Source organism: Canis lupus, chromosome 33, assembly GCF_048164855.1.
Source record: "Canis lupus baileyi chromosome 33, mCanLup2.hap1, whole genome shotgun sequence".
Lineage (NCBI taxonomy): Eukaryota > Metazoa > Chordata > Mammalia > Carnivora > Canidae > Canis > Canis lupus.
Window position 1 is genome coordinate 17,925,008 of NC_132870.1, and position 16,363 is coordinate 17,941,370.

At 35.9% G+C, this 16,363-nt stretch overlaps 1 protein-coding gene across 14 annotated transcripts in view; it reads left to right on the forward strand.

Moving 5' to 3' along the window:
- Positions 1 to 16,363, forward strand: part of BMPR1B (bone morphogenetic protein receptor type 1B) — a 393,829-nt gene that overhangs the window by 284,539 nt on the left and 92,927 nt on the right. Inside the window, exon 1 of one of the 14 annotated variants that reach the window (XM_072810273.1) lies at positions 1,732 to 2,118. The exons of 12 other annotated variants lie outside the window; for them this stretch is intronic. In XM_072810273.1, coding sequence (XP_072666374.1) covers positions 2,046 to 2,118 — 73 coding nt within the window. In that variant the 5' untranslated portion in view covers positions 1,732 to 2,045. Of the gene's footprint in view, positions 1 to 1,731; positions 2,119 to 16,363 lie in introns of those variants that run through there. One more of the 14 variants, XM_072810284.1, reaches the window with a different exon arrangement.

Below are 16,363 nucleotides of genomic sequence, written 5' to 3' on the forward strand. Positions count from 1 at the left end.
AGAAATGGTTGCTGATATGAATTGCTTTGAACTGAATTAGGATTCTAGGGAGAGAGCACCAGCTCTCTCTTTGGGCTTTGAGCCATTTATGGATGCTCATATTGGGGAAATGCGAGCTGTGGGAGCTGTCCCACATTTCAGCCATTCACTCCTCCCAAAGCTCAAGGCTGGGTTCCAAATTGGCAGTGGAACCATGTTGTGATGTGGCTCTGAGCCGAATATAGAAGGTTTGAACAAGAGATTCAGTTGCTTGATTTTTTTTTTTTTGTCGTCTTTTCCCACATATGACCCTTGCTCCTGATCACTATTGTTCATTTTAATACGCCTCAGTCTCCCTTCTTAGCTCAAAGGGATGTGGATAAATGATACTGAAGTGATGCCACCCCCGACTTACAGTTTTCTGACAAGTTGTATGGCTTCTGTGAAATGCAAAATGTTTGTTTCTTAAGTTGAATATATTCCAGAATTTCATACATGGTTAAAAAATACTGTATTTCTTTTACATTTTATTTCATGAAAATGTGAATTGAGGGTATTGGGTTGATAGTATAGTATTTGTAAATTCACAAAAACGTAAATTGTTGGTATTCCTAACTAGAGAGTAGATTTGAATGGCACCTAGTAGGGCAGTGCTGGGAGGTGCTGGTGTTTGTAGAGGGGTGGGGGTCTCTCAAAAATGAGATGATGGCAGAGATTTTTTTCCAAGAAAAGAATTCTTTTAAAATATCAAGTAAATACATTCTGATGGTATCTGAGATATAAGCATTGAAATAGGTCTCTGTTTTCATAAACATAAATCCTTTATCATGACTGATGGACTTAATAACTACTTCTGTTTGTATCTATGGTGGCATTGTAGTTTCTATACATACTGTCAATTCATTTATATTTCTTGCTGATCTTTTAGTATTGACATTTCCCAGAGTCAAAGAAAACAGCCCTCAAAAAAGTTCTGTAGTCTTAAAAAAAGGTCACTCAATATCATTGAAAGTGGAATCTTACAAGCTTTTTCATGGTTTATGTTGAGGCACAATTACAGTTAGAATCTTAAAACATCGGGCAGCCCGGGTGGCTCAGCGGTTTAGCGCCACCTTCAGCCCAGGGTGTGATCCTGGAGACCTGGGATCGAGTCCCTCGTGGGGCTCCCTGCATAGAGCCTGCTTCTCCCTCTGCCTGTGTCTCTGCCTCTGTGTGTGTGTGTGTGTGTGTGTGTGTGTCTCATGAATAAATAAATAAAATCTTTAGAAAAAAAATAAAATGTTTAAAAAAAGTCTTAAAACATTTAATAACTTACGTTAATGAGATGGTTGGGCTCACGGTACTTTTTCTACATAAGAAATTTCAAACCATAGTCATTTAAGATTAGTTGATTAATGAGTAGCTTAACTGAAATACTTCAACTTGAAAGTTTCATTAAAGATCCTCTTTACACAAGACCCCTTTTTCCTGTCCGTGTACTTGGTTCAAAGGCATTTGCTCCATTATCTAAATGGTGATGTGAGCAAGGTGTCATAACGAGACACTTCAGTGCGTCGCAACATTTCGAGCATTTTATCAAAGAAAACATTTTTATTTTGCTTCTTTCTACAATCTCAAACAATCGTTCCTAGCAAGAGAAGGAAAAAAGAAAAAAAAAAAGGCCTTGACAAAAGAAATAAGCTGTTTCATGACAGCGATGTACAGATGCCTGTGGCTTTGCGGTCCTTTCAGAGCTGCCGGAGAGATCTGGGGGGGCTCTGGGGGGGCCGGGGCAGAGCGAATCCTCCCGCAGGTACTGGCCCTTGTGTGGGCAGCTGGGTCAGGCTCCTTTCTTAAGAAAATACTCCAGCGCAGGGTCCTCACCGCCCTTTGTTGTCCTCCCCACGAGGTGATCCGCTGAAGGCTCTGTGGTGACAGAACCAGTTTGTAACAGGCTTGTCTTTCGCGGTGCTGTCTCAGGCTCGCTGGCAGGCTTGCCGGAAGCTCGGACAGGAGTGGCAGCAGAGGAGTCCCCGTGAAAGGAGAGGCCAGAAACAGGCGGGTCACATTTACTGCTCTCCTGCGCAATGGGTTGGCTGGAAGAACTACACTGGCAGCTTCACATTTCCTTGCTCATTCTTCTGTCTATGCACACGAGGGGTAAGAAGATCAGTGCCCCCTGGTACCGTGCTGACAGGGGCCTGCGTTAATGTCAGCTCTTGTGGCTTTTATCACAGAAGGGAGAGTTCAGGGCAGAAGTGCAGCGGCTAAACATTTCCAGTCCCCCTCCTCCAACTGCTCTGTCATTTTACTACTTTTTCAATTTGGTCAAAAGCTTTCTAGTTAGTATATGAGGATAATTTGAAAGGAATTCAAAGTTTCTGTTTTCTCTAGTAATTAAGAATTAAATCCAATCTGGTTTGGAGCTGTGAATATGAAGTTGGTTGTCACCATACTGAGACAGTTTTGTATGTGAAGAATTTACGAGAATCATTCTAATAAACTTTGTTTTGATCATTTGTATTTGAATACTGCTAGGTTTTTATAGGTTAGCTAATTAACTTTGAAGTTCGTTGCAACTTTTATGCAGATGCCTTGAGTAAACCTCTAGTTTTGCAATAGCAATAATTATAAATTGTGAATATGTCAGATGTTTATCCACATTTGAAAACGGGAGCCGGCTTAGTGATCATTTTGTCCAGAATGATTCCTGTATCAAGTTGACGAAAGGATGGCAGTTTTCAAAAGTTACTTAAAACTTTTAAATAAAAGAGTGATCGTAAAAGCAGGTAAACTAGTTCAAAATAGAGGAAAGATAACATAGTGAAACAACTTAGGAAGTGACTCTTAGTGATTTGCAATGAGGGAGCTGTTTGTTGGGAATAAGGAGAAAGCGGCTATATAAAATTAAACCGAGTGACAAAGGGAATATGTATGAGATGGAAATGCATTTATAGTTCAGCTTCATCTCCTTGAGAATGCATTTTATAGAACTAGTTTGGCAATACTATTTATTTGGGAAGTGTATGTTGTCAATTGGCATGTACTTTTGATTGGCATTTATAGGACTCATATTTTCATAATCCATATATTCCATGGCACTATTAAAATATTTTATATATATATAAAAATATATTTTATATATATATATATATATATATATATATATATATATATATAAATATATTGTGTCTTGACTCTATGAAAAAAAAAAAGCTTTTAATTGCTGGCATGGATAAGGGTAGCCAAAAGGAGTTTTATGTGCTGCTGTGAAGGAACAATAGGTAATTCATTTACTTGATTTGCTAATTTATTTTCCAAAAATTTTTATAATGATATGATACCTTCTAGAAGAGAATAGAAAAGCCTCAGGGAAACTGTTTCTTAAGAATGTTCTGGGAAGCTCAAAGAATGATACGTGTGAGGTGAAATTCTTATTCCTCTCTTCATACTACTATTTCTTGATTGCCTGAAGCTAATTTTTCACTGTCTTTTCGGATTTTCCTTGAAAAATATGAATACCTGAATCTATTATTTGGTTTATGTCAATAAAAAGCAGAGGCCATATGTTTCACACCAAATTTTTGAATCATAGATGGTTGGCTTAGAGTATACCTTAGAGTCTACCTTTGAGTAGTAGAACTGTCTCACTTTTCTGGAGAGAAGGTTGAAGTCCAGGGATATTCCTTGCCTACCTCTAGGTAACATAGTCTTTTAAATTATCTGTCCAGGGCTCTTTCGTGTGTGTGTGTGTGTGTGTTTCTTTCTACTGATTTATTCTATAGCAACATGGTTCAGAGTATTAAATCTGGACACGGGACGCCTGGGTGCTTAGCGATTGAGCATCTGCCTTCAGCTCAGGGCATGATCCTGGGGTCCTCAGATCAAGTCCCACATTAGGCTCCCCACAGGGAGCCTGCTTCTCCCTCTGCCTGTGTCTCTGCCTCTCTCTCTCTTTGTGCCTCCCATGAATAAATAAAATCTAAAAAAAAAAAAAATCTGGACACAAAACATCTGTATTTGCATCTTAGCTCTACCACTTTTTAGATGTAGATTCAAATGAGGTACCTTATTAGAACCTTGATTTTCTCACCTGTAAAATAGGGATAATAATAATACTTACCATAGGGTCGATTTGGTTACTAAATGGGTAAGTACACGTAAAGCACTTAGAACAGTGTCTGTAATACATAGTATTTCCTGAGCATTTGTTTTTATTTATATTATTATTGATAGTTTATGCAGGAATGGGGGACATCCAAGCTGGAAATGTACATTGAGGCATGATTTTAAAAGAATCTGATAACACCTTCATGTGATTAACATACTAAATCCCAATGTATATTCCCAGCTTTGTCACAAATGAACTTTTAAATTTTTTTAAAAGTATTTTCTCTATCTGTAACAGTTTCACAAAAAATAAGCCTTATGATTTTTATGATTTTGCCCCAATGAAGACAAAGTGCTACAGACAGGGACTATTAGTTTCATCAAGACTAAGCAACTTTGACTATCAAGGTTATTATTCATTGATAATTTGTAATGCTTTATGATCATTAATTCTGCATGCACTTCAGTGAGAATGATGATCACAAACAAAATACAGAAAAATGAAGAGGTCCAAATTCTTAAGTGAATGGCAAAGCCACGAGTATTTATTCTGAGACCTTAAATCCTTCTTAAAAATAAATATATTTCAAATTTATTTTTAAGATTGTTTATTTATTTATTAATGGGAGACACAGAGAAGAGAGAGGGGGCAGAGACACAGGCAGAGGGAGAAGCAGGCTCCATGCAGGGAGCCCGATGTGGGACTCGATCCCAGGTCTCCAGGATCACGCCCTGGGCTGAAGGCAGGCACTAAACCGCTAAGCCACCCAGGGATCCCCAGTAAATATATTTCAAAATGACACCTTGAGACATTTGGAGAACCTGAGCATCTGGCAAATAAAAATATTTTGTTAATTAAACATATGGAAACCTAAAAGTTTTATATGGAAGGAATGTGTACAACACTCCAGTTCTACCATAAATGGGACAAAGCTCTGTAGAGTCACAGTAAGTGGAAAGGAGAATTCTTCTTACTTGGAACAGAATAGCTAGGGTGGCCTGTGCTGGGTGACTCACCAGCCTAAATCTTATCATTGCTTAAATCTTATCTTGAATGTTTTACTTGAGGAGACACAGGCTTAAGAAAAAGAGAGACAAGGTAGTCTTGGTAGAAGATTTGAATTTTGTGTTTTTTATATCGGCACATTGTTACTGTTTCAGAAATGTTTTTTTTAAGAGTTGGAATCATGAAATGTAGAATTGCCTTTTTCTGAAAGTGAAAATATGACCTGTAGTGGTGAAAATCTGCAGTATTCAATTCTTGAAATGTTTCATTTTGAGGATTGAGCTATTTATGCTACCCTGCCCCTTTATTTTCAAAACATAGTAGAAAATCTCAGGCAGTCATAGTGAAGTAGTGCAATATGTAAACAGTATTAAAGTATCATTTTGATCACCACTGTTCTTCTTAAGTTCTGCCAAAGGAATTTAGTGAGGTTATAAACGTGATCAGCTGACAGACCTAAAAACTAAAGGACTCTTTGTGTTTATTGTTCTAACACATTGGTGGCAACAGTGAGCCTTTTCTGACATGGATGGGCCTCATGTTCTGGCATTTAAAAGGGTGAGATTTTTATTTAGCTTCCTGTTAAGTATATATGTGAACATTTCTACAGTCCCCTTGCCCGCCCAGTAAAATCATAGTAATAGATTATTACACCAATCAGATTAAAATAAAAATTGGCAGCCAACTTTTTGTCTTTAGGAGCAATTCTAAGTCTTAATGAATTATAGAAAAAAAAAAAAGGTGAGGTAGGAAATAGTAATCGGCTGTTTTTGAATACAAGAAAATCCCCAAACCTAATGAACAAAAACAAGTCCCAGTCTTCATGGCTCCTACAGTTTTATAGAACCCAGATTTTACATTCTGCTCTTCATTGCCAGGTCATATTCCGTAGGTTTCCTACTATAATATTTGTGTTTGATCATGTTGGCACTAATTTAAAATTTTAAAAAAATCTATGTTATTAAATATTTTAACTAAAATAAGGCAAATAAGGAATATAGTAACAGGAGGATAACAGGCATGGGCTGCAAATGTGTGGTTTCAAAATTAGAATGGTAATTTTGCTATAGGGCATCAATTTTTGGTAATATTTTTAAGTGAAAAATGATCCTTGTTACCATATGGCAAAATACAGTGAAAATCTGAACTGTTAGACCAACACAGCTGTTAAATGCATAAATGTGGTTCTGTGTTTAAAATGTTTTCTACTACAGCTATTATGTGGCACTTCCAACAATTAATCTCAGGCTATTAATCGGCAGTAACTGCAAGTTGTGGTGAACATCACAGATGTAAGAAATTTGATCTCTGTGGTAATTTACCTGGGAGGAAAGTGACTGAACTATAGTTCTCAACTTAAATTCTTCAGAGTATATTGGATAATAGACATTCGCACAACTGTTGAGAGCAAACTCAAATCATTTGGCTTTACCCTTGCTGTGGGAAGTTATATTCCATAATGGTGGCAACCATATATGTAGGCTGTGTGTTTGTGTGTATCTGTGCATACATAATTTTTAATTTTGAAATTACAAATATGTGAAGGCTTCTGGAAGAATAATAGTATTAGATCAGAGTAATTCAAATTAGGGTGTTTTTGTTTTGTCTTTTTTTTTGGGGGGGGGGCTCTGGAAACCAATTGAATCTGAAATGACAGTTTTTTCCAAACTAACATTTTACAGATCTTTTATTGACTTAGAACTGCCAGGAACAAATTATGAGTATGTTTTTTGTCCCCTAATTTTTTAAGGATTTTCTCCATGTCCTGTATGAATTCTAAAATAAGGTATGTTAACTGATTAAGATAATTTTCCTATAATTTATTGACAATATACTTTGTCTTTTTAAAGGATTTTCTCCATGTCCTGTATGATTATTTTAGAATTATTAATTATTAAATTATTATTATTATTATTATTATTATTTAATTATTATTATGATTATTTTAGAATTCATACAGGACATGGAGAAAATCCTTAAAAAAGACAAAGTATATTGTCAATAAATTATAGGAAAATTATCTTAATCAGTTAAATTGCCTGTCGAGCTTTCTTTTGCGACATTTTAGGTTCAGATGACTCTTAGAGTCTTGATTATTATACTTTTTTCTGCCTGTAAAGTAGTTACTTTCTGGATTTTGTTTTTGTGAAAATGTTAATATTAAAGTCTCTAATGATGATTTTGTGACTGTGTACTCAGAATAACCTTGTTTTTAGACCCCACCATTTTTCTTTTAACATTGGAGAGGCTGTGGCTTTTGGATTAACTGATTTCTCTCTGCTTGATATCATCTCTCACATTCCTTAAGTAATTAATTAACTTTTCATATAAAACCACATTATTAGTATTGATAGTTGGGTCATAAAGAATGAAACCTTAAGTAGAGAAAGAAGTTGAGTAGAGATACAGAGAAAAGCTGAAGAAAACATAGGCCTCATGTGACCCAGAGGCCAGGGAGGTCTGAACTTCTACTCCCGCTGTGTCTGTGAGGGGCCTCATGGACATTCCCTTCTTCATTCCTCTATGTGAGTCTCTTTCCTTTTTTCTGTTTAGAATTCTTTAATGGAGACTTCTTGCATTTAGGGTGAAATCCAGAACTTTAAGTTTCTGGTAAGGCATGGTTCAAGAGGACCCAAGCTCCTAACTCATCTCCTTAGTACATTGACCATCAGCCCCAAGGATGAAAGCACTGTCTCAAATCATCCAAACTTTTTATCTCCTTGGGTGTTTCACATACACTGTTTGGAGAGTTTGAGAAGTTCTTTGCTTCTCTACTCTGCTTATCTGTTTGCTTAAATGTCATTAAGTTTTCCTTAACAATCCAAATTAAACGAGAGCCCCTTGATATAATCCCTCATTGTGAGTTTTATTTTTCTTTTATAGTACGTATCATTATACATGTCACTCTCCTGTTTAAAGTTCTGCTTCTTAGAGGAAAAAGCTATGCCCATTTTATTTTATTGCTTGGCATATAGAGAAGACTACCTCCCTAGCCATACTCATTAGTCTGCATTCCCTGTTATTTCAAGACCTTTTTTGCTTAGCTCTATAGATTTAATTGATAAATGTTTTGCTGTCTCTTATTTTGAATTTTTTTGGAGAGAGAATTTGATTGGCTGCTGACCCTTACAGTAGTCCTATGAAACCCAGCTGGGATGTGTGTCATCACGCAATACCAACATGGCCACTCAACAACAGACACTGTGGGCAGGAGAAGTGTTTCTGGAAGAAGTTTTAGATCAGATTGACAATAAAAAAGCATCTAATATAGCTGCTATTTTCATTTGTAATAGTGACATGAATATTTCTCATATTCTTTTGTTTACAAATGAATTTCTCTTGGCTACTAAGTGAGTTTTTAGCTGTATGTTTAGAAAAATTATAAAAAACACTTTAATAGTTTTATATGAACTTTGATATCCAGGAAGTGTTACTACCAAAAGTAATGGTAATATTTCTGTAGTTTCTATAGAATTATTTTAGCAGTTAATGAAATGGTGTGAAAATTATTTTTTGCTTTATAAAAAAATAATGTGGAAGATTCAAGATAGCGAGGTGGTGGCAAAAATAATATGTAAAACAAGTAGTGTAATCACATGGAAAGTTTGTTCTGTCAGATTGTTACATATTATTTTCACTCATTTATTGAAAAGGTAGCTGTAAACTTTGTCTCCCAAAGAACCTCTTGTAAATTTTGCATTATGATCCCTAAACAGACCACAAGTTTTATGCCAGCAGTATACATTGTACATTTGTTCAGATTCTGGGAATTTAATGTCTGAAACTATGCTTTTGAGCCTTTCTGGAGTCTAGAGGAAAATTGATGTACACATCTAATTCATGAGGTTTTTCAAACGTCACAAGTACATGCAGAAGACTGGCTTCAGTTCATAGTTTTTTGGTTTATAATATACTATAGTACCTAATGTCCCGTATTCACCTTGGTATCTTCACAATTTTAATGGGAGGTTTACATAAAAGGGAACAGTGACTTACATCACTTTTGCATCATCTGTGGAACTTCTGTGGTATGGGAAATGCACTGATAAGATATCAGCCAAGTGTGAAGCAATTTAACATAACAAGAAATCTTACATTTTCTTTCTGGCCTTTTATGTTTTCCTTCAAATATAAGCTATGCCAAGGCCAGTAGCAGTGGAGCCTCAGAAAATCTGAGGCCAGGTTTGTTTTGCAAACTCTGCATGAAATTATCCTTCTGTTGCTGTGTTTATAGAAATATTCATGACCAAACTATGTCTTTACTAAAGCAGTTAGCTTTATTTTGAGTTTTCTCTAAAGGACAACGAAGACAATATTTTTCTCACATATGAAAAAATAGTAACGTGCCAATTATAACTGCCTATCATTTTAATGATTATGTACTTTCTTATGAGGCTAAATCCCAACCAAATGTTTGTCTTGGCTAGAGTTGAGATGCGCCATTGAGTATTGTTTTCACATTCCATTACAAAGTCTTTTTATGTTTCTATTAAAAAAAAAAAAGGTCAGTGTCGTAAAAGTAATATACTGTATTTACTCATGAACCATTAGCTCATTTGAGTGAGGGAATGTGCAGCAGCTCATTGGGGGAATATTTGAGTGACTCTCCGAGTTTAATGTGGGCTCTGAAGCTATAGAGACCTGTGTAGTGATCTGGAAACAACAATGACAGAGCGTTCCAGGTGACATGGTAACAGAAGAAGGGTGGAGGCCACTTAATTGAAGCTGCTAAATAAATTGCCTTTTTACCTCCATGTATATACATAGCCACACACACATGTTTCTTATATGGATGTTTTCACAGGATTATTACAGTTTATTGCAATCAGAGATTTCACTAAATATTTCCTACTTAATTTCCCAAGTCCTGAGTTGAAAGCATGTCCAAATTGGGGAGTGGGTCTCAAGGAAAAGAAAGGATGCTCATGCTCACTCATGTGTTTTCACAGATATGTAGCATTCTCTCAGTGGGCATTTCTGGAGATTGTGTTTGGCATGGATTTTATGAATATATTCTAACGATTTATCCATAACATGCATTTTAGTAGCTATTATGAATATTATTAATCTCCCCTACTTAACCTCTTGCATTGAAAAATATAACTTTCTTTTTTTGCTTCATAGACCTAATGACAAACATCTTGCAAATTAGATTTTCATATATTTCATCTCTTTCTTATGCTCAATTTAATCTATCAAAGCCACACATTGTAGAAGACATCTGGTATTGAGCTTAAGCAGCTGGGTTTCATTTGTAAAGGTTTTGAGCAAATTTTGGTGCTTGCCAACAATAATATAGCAGTTGCCCAGTGTGTTTTCTTTGTGGCAGCTTGGTGCAGTGGGGTAGAAGAGACCTGAATTCAGGATCAGGTGCTATTCAACCTCTTTCTGGATTTCCGAATGCAGGTGTTTGGGTGAGCACTGGCTGAAGGCTTGTTAAGGAGGAATCAACCAGTGAGCAACATGCAGTCATCATTTGAGAAGCAAGGAGTCTGCAGTTTTCCTCACAGCATGGTTCACTGTATTAGGAAATACAGAATCCCTAAGTCATTTTTAAACGCAGTTCCCTATACCCCATCCCAAATCTACTAAGCCAGCTATTTCAGAACTTAACCCAGAAAGCTGCAATTGATTAAGCTACCCCAAGGGGTTTGATACACACTGGATTGGAGTTAATAGATTTTAGTTCATTCTTTACCTGCACATAGAACCTCTAAAGTCCCTTTTCTGACCAAAAGAAGAATCTGTTTTATTAACATGATTTTAAAAAGAATGGTCAGAATCTGTTTCAAAAGTGGCTTAACCACTATCCAGTTTCGATGTTTTTCATGAAATATTATATTACTGACATTGTTTAATAAGCAGGTGTTCTAGCATTATTAAAATTTTGCTCCTAATGATGAAGAAGGGATAGTAAGTCTTCACTTAGAATGATCCAAGTATGAACTGAAGGGTTTCTGGGAGAGTGAAACAGAAATGAGAATCCCAAATTTCCTATTTCTTTCTCAGATACATTAATTAACTTCTGTCTCCAAAAGAGTCACTGGACACCTACCTGATAGGTTCCTGGAAATCCTTTTAAAGTTTGGCTCTGTTAATTATCCCCAGAAAGCTCACCCTGTTGTTGTTTGGATGCTCCTGAGCCCTGTACCCATCTCGAACTAAATTCAACCTGTTATCTCCAGTGAAAATAGTTTATCTTCATGGCCATATAGTGGTTTGGAGACTATGCTGAACATAAACTAAGTCATAAGTCTCTTCTTTGCTTCTGCTGAAAAAGTTCCATACCAGAATTCTTAAAACCATAGTTTTTAGTATTCTTCTTTTGCTGGTTCTTAGTTCAGAATTGAGTTTTCCCGACAGACACTTTTGAGTTCCAGGGCAATATGGAAACAGCCAGGGAATGTGTGGTCGATGTGAGAATTGCCTCTTTTGGAAGCTAATAGGTAGTGACGGTCTGTTGTTAAAATGTCATTAACTGGAAATGTACTTTTTTACCTTATCTTGCTTTGGAAATTAGCACTCAAGATAGACACTTTAGAGAGCTCCTGCCTTCTCTCAGGGACTTGATTTAAAATAAACACACACACACACACACACACACACACACACACACACACACTCCCGCTTAATGTTAGGCAAGCAGCACCCCAGCAAATACAACATTGAAAGAAGGTAAGAGAAGGGGTGATCTAAACGCTGCAGATTGTCTCATTCCATGATCCATGTCATGCATGGGCTACATCTGCAGCTTTTTAAAGTTTCTGGAGGAAGCTCAGCAATGCAGCTGTCTCTAATGTACTGTGAACCTTGAAAAGGAATTTCCTTTCAAGTAAGAACGGAAGTAGTTTGTGTGTGGGATGGTGGAGCTGAAGGTTTCCTTTAACAGAAAATAAAGTGCCATTATATAAACAAACATCTGCATAACCTAAAGTAAACCCGGCAGAAATATATGATACAGGCACCTACATTTTAAAAAGGCCTAGTTAATTTTAACAATCTCCTTGTGTTTTCTCATTTTCACAAATGAGGGCAGTGAGGCACACAGTTGTGAGATTACTTATCTTTTTCTAGAGGCAGAACCAGAATTTGGGATTCCAGGTGTAGTTCTTGTTCTTTTGCGAATGATGTTTAAATTTGATTTAGGATTGCTATTCAGGCTGAATGTTTAGAAAGTTGAAACAAAGTCTTTGCCCCATGAACATTTTATTTAAGAAACAGATTCTAAAAACAGACACCACTGCCATCATGAATAAATATTTCAGTGTATGTATAAAATTCAGAACTGATAACCTCCGCTTTGGTTTTCTTATTTACTCCAAGACATACTAGTATGTAAAAAGTACTCTATTTTCAGCCACAGTTAGGCTGTCCTAATTTACCGTTTATGGAACTGCAAATTATACAGTTGTGTGCCACAGACCTTACCATCTGAGGTGAGAAGAAGACAAAGTTAGGAATGTATTTGAGTTGTTTTAGAAAAAAAAAAAAAATTGCATCCTGCATTGAAAAATGGAGCATCCCTTTCATTTTCCTTTTCCCAAGATTTCCTGCAAATGTTAAGCTAGAGATTACTTGTAAAATATCCTGAGTAGCTATTAGTGCAAACAAGAAATGTGATCTGCAGCTTTACACCTTGAGAGTGAGTGCTAACACCTCTACAGATTTATTTCTTAATACTAAAATTACAAGGATATATTGTTCCTTTCCATTGTAGGATGTCATTTGTACAGGGATCCTTTAGATTTACACATTTGGTTTTATGTTTTTGGGCAGTTGTAGAATGTTTTAGAGTAATTGATGAACTGTCTTTACCAGGTAAAATTTCTGTATTGTTTATCCTAAATTTTCTACCTCTCCATTGATTATTCCTTCAATATCATGAATCCAGACTGCGTTTTTGTTTTGTTTTGTTTTTTGCAAATGGAATGAGAATATTTGGTCATTTGTCCTGTGGCTTTGTTTTGATTCTTGTATTTGCTTCTTAAGGGGTTTTAAAGATCTACTGAGGATTTCCTATCACCCATTTGTACTTTCAAGATACTTGAGCAAAATTACGTTCCAAAAGTTCTATAATGTTTGTCCTTAGTCTAAATTCTTTGTTTCTTATTCCTGTGGTTTTCAATGAATATTACCTTATTATATACAAAATAATCAGAAGTGTTTAGGGGTAAAGACAGTGGCATTCTTACCGTTATCTTAAATGCTAATAATCTAATAGACAATCACGTACTTCATTTGTGATTTTATTTTATTTATTTTTTTAAAAAATTTTTATTTATTCATGAGACAGACAGACACACACACACACACACACAGAAAGAGAGAGAGAGAGAGGCACAGAGACACAGGCAGAGGGAGAAGCAGGCTCCATGCAGGGAGCCTGACATGGAACTCGATTCCGGGTCTCCAGGTTTAGGCCCTGGGCTGAAGGCGGCGCTAAACCGCTGAGCCACCCAGGCTGCCCTATTTGTGATTTTATGATACACAAATCCAAGAATACAGATGTCAGCATTCTTATCGTTTAATTTGTGAATGTCTGCATTTGTAGATGTTAAACACAGAACAAAGTAGAAGGAATTCTTGCTCTTCTAGATATGAAAACTTGCTATGGTTCTACAGTTTTAGGGCTATAGTAATTAAGATAGTGTGGTATGGCCTAGGGTCCACATAGCTGATGCAACATAACAGAGAGTCACGCATCTAAGGAAACGACGTATGTCAAAAGGCACATGGGAGGTCAATGGACAAAGATGGGGTATATGAAAACCTTAGCTCATACCACATATAAAAGTCAGCCCCAATAAATCAGAAAGCTCAATGTAAAATTCAAAAATGGAAAATGTGTAAAAGAAAATATTAGCTGTTCCACGTGTTGTTTGAAACACTTCACATATATTAACTCATTTGAGACACGTGAGACGTGCTTGCATTATCCCGTCCTATAAAGAAGGAAGCAGATTCAGACAAGTGAAATGCCTTGTTTCAGTCTACAAAGTTCATTCGTGGTAGAGTTCTGATTCAAATCAAGACAGCCTGGTTCTTGTGTCCATTCCATTTGCAACTATATAAAACAGCATCTCTTAGAGGAAAATATTTGTGTAATCTAAAGATAAAAAAGATTCTAAAAACATAGAACATAAAGAAAATATTTTAGAATTTCTTAGTAAAATTAGTTCAACAAAGTAAATCAACAAGCAGAAGGACATCTCACACACTGGGAAAGTGTATTGCGAGACATGTAACTGAGAAATACTGTCAGTTTTATGTAAAAAATCTTAAAAATGAGAAGAATACAAAAAAAAATTGGCAGAAGATATAAACAAGTCATCCACAAAGAAGATGGAAACATACATAGAGAAAGGAGCTCAAAGAATAGAGAAATGCAAGTTAAAATAACATGAACTAGCAGGTTACAGTCAACTGGCAAAATAATTGACAGTCTGAGATTATCAGTGTTCGGCAAGAATGTGAAGAAATGAGAACCTTCATCATTATTAATTGGAGCATACTTTCTATCATATTGAAGAATGAAATATCATTGATTGATCTAGATAGTAGTTCCATAGAAATATTCATACGATTAAGCAGTAGTTTAAGATGTGACAGCAAAAGCATAAGCAACAATAAAAAATAATAAAATTGATATCATCAATTAAAAAATTGTGCTTCAAAGTACATGATCCAAAAAGTAAAAAAAAAAAAAGAGCCCATGGAATGGCAGAATACATTTGTGGATCATGAATCTGATAATAGACTTGAGTCCAGATTATGTGAAGAACTCTTACAAATTAATAGGAAAAAGATAATTAGCTCCACTTAAAAATGGGCAAAGATCTGGACAGATGTTTCTTCAAAGAATATATACAAGTAATCAATAATCACATGAAAAGAAGCTAAATATCACTAGCTATCAGAGAAATTCAAGCCCAAACCACATAGGATACTACTTCCATTCAGGTGAGTGTAATCCAAAAGATAATAACAGGTGTTGAATATGTGGAGAAATTAGAGCCCTCACAGACTACTTCTGGGATGTGAAATGGTGTAGCCACTTTAGAAAACAGTCTGGCACCTCCTCAAAATGTTAAATATTTAGTGGCCCTGTGACCCAGAAATTAACACTCCTACGTGTCTCTCCTAAATGAAATGAGAACCTAGTGTCCACAAAGAACTCATATGCAGGTGTTCATAACGGCATCGTTGATAATGGCCAAAAAATCAGAACAGCCCAACTGTCCATAAGCTGATGAATGGATAGAGAGAATGGTATTTATCTGCAGAATAGAATATTACTCACAATAAAAACAAATGAAGAACTGATGTATGCTGTAACATGAATAAACTTTGAAAACATTATGCCAAATGAAAGAAGCCAGAAGCAAAGGTCATATATTGTATTTTTCCATTTATATTTAAAGTCCAGAATATGTAAGATAGAAGGCCCATTGGTAGCCATGAATTACCTGGAGTGGGGGGCTGGGGATTAGAATGGGGAGTGATTGCTAATGGGCATGGTGCTTATTTAGTCAGTAAGAAAAATGTTCTAAAATTAGATTATGATATGGTTGTACAATTTTGCACAGAGACTAAAAAGCATTGAATTGAACATGTTACATGGGTGAATTTTTTGGTAGGTGGATTATATTTCTAAAAAAGCTCCTCAAATACTCATAGGAGTGATAAGGAGCAAAATTAGGAGAGCAGGGCCTAAGAGAGAAGGGGCTGGTACTCATTTGGCTTTCTTCTATCATATTTTATTCCTTAGTGATAAAAAAAAATCTGTCAGGATTTTATGAAAGTTAGTTGTAATAACCCAGTATTCTCTAACTTTTTTTGTATGTTTGTGGAATTTTGTATAATGGAAGAGATAATCAGAATCAAAATTGAGTACATATCCACTCTACCCTCGTTTAGCTAGAAAGCATAATGGGTTTTCCCTTTTCCCTAATAATGAAAAGACTTTGGCTCCAGAAAATACTCTCTACAAATGAAATGTTGAATTAGGGCTCCTATACTGACTGTTGTTTGCTTTTCCTGGCATCAATTATAATATATTATCTCTAAAATCTGAATTTTAGTGAGGCAGCTTTGTCATTTTATTAGTTGGCTTATGAGAAAAATTCTTTGTGATTAAGAGGTACCATTCGTTCTGGTTGAATCAGATCATTTTTCCTTTGCTAAAAATGTAGCAGAGTAGCCCACCTGCAACCCTGCTTGCTCAATTAAGGGGAAAAGTTATCTTCTTGGGACAGCTGCTGTTCATAATTCTGAGTCTGGGCCTTGTGG